This window comes from Symphodus melops (genome assembly GCF_947650265.1).
Source record: "Symphodus melops genome assembly, chromosome: 2".
Taxonomy (NCBI): domain Eukaryota; kingdom Metazoa; phylum Chordata; class Actinopteri; order Labriformes; family Labridae; genus Symphodus; species Symphodus melops.
The window spans coordinates 596291-602290 of record NC_136692.1 but is presented as its reverse complement, the minus strand read 5'-3'; the positions used below and the strand labels follow the sequence as shown (position 1 = coordinate 602290).

The window sequence follows — 6000 nt, the reverse complement described above, 5'->3', positions numbered from 1 at the left end:
GATAACTGCAGACTCTACCACCTGTAGTTTAGAGACTGTAGGTACCAGCAGGTCTGATAACTGCAGACTCTACCTCCTGTAGTTTAGAGACTGTAGGTACCAGCAGGTCTGATAACTGCAGACTCTACCACCTGTAGTTTAGAGACTGTAGGTACCAGCAGGTCTGATAACTGCAGACTCTACCTCCTGTAGGACATTTAGAGACTGTAGGTACCAGCAGGTCTGATAACTGCAGACTCTACCTCCTGTAGTTTAGAGACTGTAGGTACCAGCAGGTCTGATAACTGCAGACTCTACCTCCTGTAGTTTAGAGACTGTAGGTACCAGCAGGTCTGATAACTGCAGACTCTACCTCCTGTAGTTTAGAGACTGTAGGTACCAGCAGGTCTGATAACTGCAGACTCTACCTCCTGTAGTTTAGAGACTGTAGGTACCAGCAGGTCTGATAACTGCAGACTCTACCTCCTGTAGTTTAGAGACTGTAGGTACCAGCAGGTCTGATAACTGCAGACTATACCACCTGTAGTTTAGAGACTGTAGGTACCAGCAGGTCTGATAACTGCAGACTCTACCACCTGTAGTTTAGAGACTGTAGGTACCAGCAGGTCTGATAACTGCAGACTCTACCTCCTGTAGTTTAGAGACTGTAGGTACCAGCAGGTCTGATAACTGCAGACTCTACCTCCTGTAGTTTAGAGACTGTAGGTACCAGCAGGTCTGATAACTGCAGACTCTACCTCCTGTAGGACATTTAGAGACTGTAGGTACCAGCAGGTCTGATAACTGCAGACTCTACCACCTGTAGTTTAGAGACTGTAGGGACCAGCAGGTCTGATAACTGCAGTCTCTACCACCTGTAGGAGGTAGAGACTGGAGGTACCAGCAGGTCTGATAACTGCAGACTCTACCACCTGTAGGAGGTAGAGACTGGAGGGACCAGCAGGTCTGATAACTGCAGACTCTACCACCTGTAGGAGGTAGAGACTGGAGGGACCAGCAGGTCTGATAACTGCAGACTCTACCACCTGTAGGAGGTAGAGACTGGAGGTACCAGCAGGTCTGATAACTGCAGACTCTACCTCCTGTAGTTTAAAGACTGTAGGGACCAGCAGGTCTGATAACTGCAGTCTCTACCTCCCGTAGTCTTGGTGGTTCCTCAGGTTCAGACTCTTGGTTAGTGTCAGGTGTTGGTTGATGTCCTCGAGGACAAACGTCCTTGAACTGTGTGACCTGAACAGATCAGGGATCAGCTGTGATCAGTTCCACCACCAGACCCCGCCCTGATCCAAGCTGTAGCTCCTCCCACTGACCTGCCGTCAGTGTGTAAAGTGTCTCCATGACTTACTGTGTTTGCTGTCCTGAGTGGAGTGAGCTCTGATCATGATTAGCTTTAGTGGATCAGATGTTTCGTCAGTGCTTCCCCGTCTTCTGGATCGGAACATGTCCAGCGTTTCCGTCACACACACGGCTGCTCTCTGACTCCGCCTGTTCTTTGTTGGTTTTCAGAAAACAACGCGTACAGCTTCGGACGCACCACGATAGCCAACCTGAAATCCGGGTGAGTCCCAGAGTCATGTCAGTGTTTAATGATGAGCATGCAGTCAAAGCTGTGACGTGATGGGGACTTGTTTGTGCGTCCAGGACGAACCTGCTGTGGCTGCACACCGTGTTCGCCTTCATGTATCTGCTGCTGACCGTCTACAGCATGAGGAGACACACGTCCAAGATGCACTATAAGGAGGACGACCTGGTAGGACCAGAACCACAGAGACCTCAGACTGGATCACTGTTTGAACCTCTCGTCTGTTTTCATTCACACTTCTGTGTCTTGCAGGTGAAGCGCACTTTGTTCATCAACGGCATCTCAAAGTACGCCGAGGAGGCTCAGATCAAACAGCACTTTGAGTACGTTCACTCACCTTCTTCTTCAGTCGTCTCCAAACCCAAAGTCAAGTTTCACTTCCTGTTCCTGGCTGACCTCTCTTCTGTTCTTCAGACAGGCGTACGAGAACTGCACAGTGCTGGAGGCTCGGATCTGCTACAACGTGGCCAAACTGATGGCTCTGAACGCCGAGAGGTCAGACAGTGTGTGTGTGTGTGTGTGTGTGTGTGTGTGTGTGTGTGTGTGTGTGTGTGTGTGTGTGTGAGTGAGTGAGTGAGTGAGTGAGTGAGTGAGTGAGTGAGTGAGTGTGTGTGTGTGTGTGTGTGTGTGTGTGAGTGTGTGAGTGTGTGTGTGTGTGAGTGTGTGAGTGTGTGTGTGTGTTTCGTTAATCCTCTCCCTGGGGAGAAATGTGTCATGGACACTGGATAACTGCTGCAGACAAAAATGCTAAACATTTAGCTTAACCCTGCTATGAATTACTGTGTGTGTGTGTGTGTGTGTGTGTGTGTGTGTGTGTGTGTGTGTGTGTTTCAGGAAGAAGACGGAGCGCAGTAAGAAGTTTTTCACCGACCTGATGGCAAAGGAACACGTTCCTACGATGATCAACCCCAAACCCTGCGGACACCTCTGCTGCTGTGCGATCACCGGCTGTGAGGAGGTGATGCTAATGCTAATGCTAACACTCTGTTCACTCACAGACACACACAAAGCGGCTTCTTATCAGCGTATTTCTGCAGCTGGCTGAAGTTTGATGTAGGTGGTTAGAAAATGTTGGATCGTAGAGGGTTACTTTATATTTAAGCTGGATCACGTTGGTGCTCTGACCTCGGACTCTGTGAAGAGGCAGTATTTTGTCTCATCTGTGAGCTAGCTTGCTAACATGTTAGCTGTGTTTGTTGATCGTGCAGGAGGAGGCCGTCAGCTACTACACCAAGAGGGAGGCCAAACTGAAGGAGGAGTACAGGAAGGAGAAGGAGAAGGTCCACACCAAACCGCTGGGCATGGCTTTCGTCACCTTCCAGAACGAGGCCATGACCGCCATGTAAGACACAACCCGGCCCCACCCGCCGTCCACTGTGTCCACGCCCCCTTTTTATCACAGCAGCCCTCTCCCTCTTTAACCCCCCAACCAATTAAAAAGAGCCTTCTATTTGTCTTAATGTACTGTTCTCATTTGTCCTCTCTCTGACTCCGCCTCCTCTGTCTGACTCCGCCTCCTCTGACTGACTCCACCTCCTCTCTCTGACTCCGCCTCCTCTCCTTGACTCCGCCTGACTCCACCTCCTCTCTCTGACTCCCCCTCCTCTCTCTGACTCCGCCTCCTCTGTCTGACTCCGCCTCCTCTGACTGACTCCATCTCCTCTCTCTGACTCCACCTCCTCTCTCTGACTCCCCCTCCTTTCTCTGACTCCACCTCCTCTCTCTGACTCCCCCTCCTTTCTCTGACTCCACCTCCTCTCTCTGACTCCGCCTCCTCTCTCTGACTCCGCCTCCTCTCTCTGACCCCGCCCCCTGTTTTCACAGTATTTTGAAGGACTTCAATGCGTGTCAGGTTCAGGGCTGCCGGTGTCGCCAGGAGCCGCGATCCTCTCAGTTCAGCGAATCTCTTCACGTCCACAGGTGGAGCGTTTCGTACGCACCAGACCCGCAGAACGTCCGCTGGTATGTCCTTAAGCTCCACCCGCCAATAACCCCAGCATACACAACACAAACACACCCGTCCCGCTCAGCTGATATGTCCTGGTTTCCTTGTGCAGGGAGCACCTGTCTCTGGGCGGGATCTCCTGGTGGATCCGCTGTTTCATCATTAACTGCATCCTCTTCCTCCTGCTCTTCTTCCTCACCACGCCCGCCATCATCATCTCGACCATGGATAAGTTTAACGTTACCAAACCCGTCGAGTATCTGAACGTAAGAAACGACCTTTAGTCACCCGGAGCAGATCTTCTGACCTCTGACCTCTGACCCTGCTGTGTTTGTTTGTTGTGTACAGAATCCGATCGTCACTCAGTTCTTCCCCACTCTGCTGCTCTGGGCTTTCTCCGCTCTGCTCCCCACCATCGTTTATTACTCCGCCTTCTTCGAGGCTCATTGGACCAGGTAACCCAGCGGCAGGTCGACCAATGACAGTCAGGATTTAAACCGTTTCAGATGGAGAAAGTAACAACAGGATCAAAGGAAGTGTCACCACTATAAATCAAGAGGAAGTTTTGACCCCAGTTTGACCCTGACTCTGATCTGATGTTGACTTGACCCATGAGCAAACTTTTATCGGCCGTTTATGACCTTACCCATGACCTGGTTCCCCTGACCTGAGAGTAAACCCTGCTCACTCTCTCACTCTGTGATTCTGATTTCCCTCCTGCTTCCACTTTGGCTTCATCCTGTTCAAACCTTGATTTGACCCCAGTTTGACCCTGAAGTTGCCCAGTAATAACCCCAAAGTTCCAGCCATGACCCTGGTTTGACCCTGATTTAACTGGACCCCCATCTAATCCCTCAAACTGCCCTGATATGATCTTTATTTGACCCCTGATTGACCCATGACTGTTTCCTGTCTTTGCTTTGACCTTTCATTGACCTTGATGTGTGCGTTCTCAGGTCAGGAGAAAACAGGACGACGATGCATAAATGTTACACCTTCCTGATCTTCATGGTTCTGCTGCTGCCATCCCTCGGACTCAGCAGGTAACAGATCCGCCGTACACCTCAGAGTGACCTTTGACCTTTGACCTCTGCTGTCCTCACCTACTCGTCTGTGTTCTTCCAGCCTGGATGTGTTCTTCCGTTGGCTCTTTGATAAGAAGTTCTTGGATGATGCTACAGTCCGCTTTGAGTGAGTGTTGGGCACGTTGGACTTCCTGTAGAGACTCGGCTCTGTGACTTCAGTGTTAGCTAAACGACCTTGCCGCGCTGTGTCTCCCTCAGGTGCGTCTTTCTGCCTGATAACGGAGCGTTCTTCGTGAACTACGTCATCGCCTCTGCGTTCATCGGGAACGCCATGGACCTGCTGAGGATCCCCGGTCTGCTCATGTACATGATCCGCCTGTGCCTGGCTCGCTCTGCTGCTGACCGCCGCAACGTGAAGAGGGTGAGGGCCGCCGCCGCCGCCGCAGGCTGTGACCATGACAGTAGGCTCGTCATGATGTCTGAGTTTAAAACTTGGATTTGAGTCTGGTAAAGTGTGTGATGGGCGTTTCAGCCTCTTGGGGGCGCTGCTGTGTCAGTTTCCTGTCTCAAACCTTGTCTCTGGTCTCTGCAGCATCAGGCCTACGAGTTTCAGTTTGGAGCGGCGTACGCCTGGATGATGAACGTGTTCACCGTGGTCATGGCGTACAGCATCACGTGCCCCATCATCGTCCCCTTCGGTCAGTCTCATCACACAGCATCCCATAATGCACTGCTCCTTCCACTCATTCAGAATCAATCAGAACACCAACATGGTGAAAAGTCAAAGCGATGTGATTGGCTGACGGGCTGTCCTCCTGCAGGTCTCATGTACATGCTGCTCAAACACCTGGTGGACAGGTACAACATGTACTACGCATACCTGCCCTCCAAACTGGACAAGAAGATCCACTCTGGAGCCGTCACTCAGGTGGTGGCTGCACCCATCCTGTGCCTCTTCTGGCTGCTCTTTTTCTCCACTGTACGCACAGGTAAGCCCCGCCCCCTGCTGGACAAACTGACCAATTGGTGAGTTTCAAAAAGTTAGGCCTGCTGAGACAACTCAAAATAAAGTTTTCTCTGTTTAAAGAAGTTTCACGCAAAAAGTCAAACATAACGAATTAAAGTCAGTCTGGACAAGTCCAAAGTCTCCAAACCTGCAGTTCCTCCAGTGTCCACTAGAGTCTGTCTCCTGCAGTGAGTCAGTCTCCATAGAGCTCTATGTTAAAATGTCCAACTTTACAGCTGCAGTTCCTCCAGTGTCCACTAGAGTCTGTCTCCTGCAGTGAGTCAGTCTCCATAGAGCTCTATGTTAAAATGTCCAACTTTACAGCTGCAGTTCCTCCAGTGTCCACTAGAGTCTGTCTCCTGCAGTGAGTCAGTCTCCATAGAGCTCTATGTTAAAATGTCCAACTTTACAGCTGCAGTTCCTCCAGTGTCCACTAGAGTCT

The 6000-nt window shown here is 50.9% G+C and overlaps 1 protein-coding gene across 5 annotated transcripts in view; it reads left to right on the top strand.

Annotated features, from left to right (window-relative positions):
* Positions 1 to 6000, top strand: part of LOC306818255 (CSC1-like protein 2) — a 51837-nt gene that overhangs the window by 12004 nt on the left and 33833 nt on the right. For all 5 annotated transcript variants that reach the window (XR_013778151.1, XM_079335735.1, XM_079335734.1 and 2 more), the window contains 14 exons: positions 1507 to 1558; positions 1642 to 1750; positions 1835 to 1905; positions 1997 to 2077; positions 2417 to 2540; positions 2791 to 2924; positions 3407 to 3544; positions 3640 to 3793; positions 3876 to 3982; positions 4484 to 4570; positions 4653 to 4718; positions 4811 to 4973; positions 5145 to 5250; positions 5374 to 5541. Coding sequence is in view for 4 of the 5 variants with exons in the window: in XM_079335735.1 (XP_079191861.1) it covers positions 1507 to 1558; positions 1642 to 1750; positions 1835 to 1905; positions 1997 to 2077; positions 2417 to 2540; positions 2791 to 2924; positions 3407 to 3544; positions 3640 to 3793; positions 3876 to 3982; positions 4484 to 4570; positions 4653 to 4718; positions 4811 to 4973; positions 5145 to 5250; positions 5374 to 5541 (1560 nt within the window). In the remaining variant the exon portion in view is untranslated. The remainder of the gene's footprint in view (positions 1 to 1506; positions 1559 to 1641; positions 1751 to 1834; positions 1906 to 1996; positions 2078 to 2416; positions 2541 to 2790; positions 2925 to 3406; positions 3545 to 3639; positions 3794 to 3875; positions 3983 to 4483; positions 4571 to 4652; positions 4719 to 4810; positions 4974 to 5144; positions 5251 to 5373; positions 5542 to 6000) is intronic.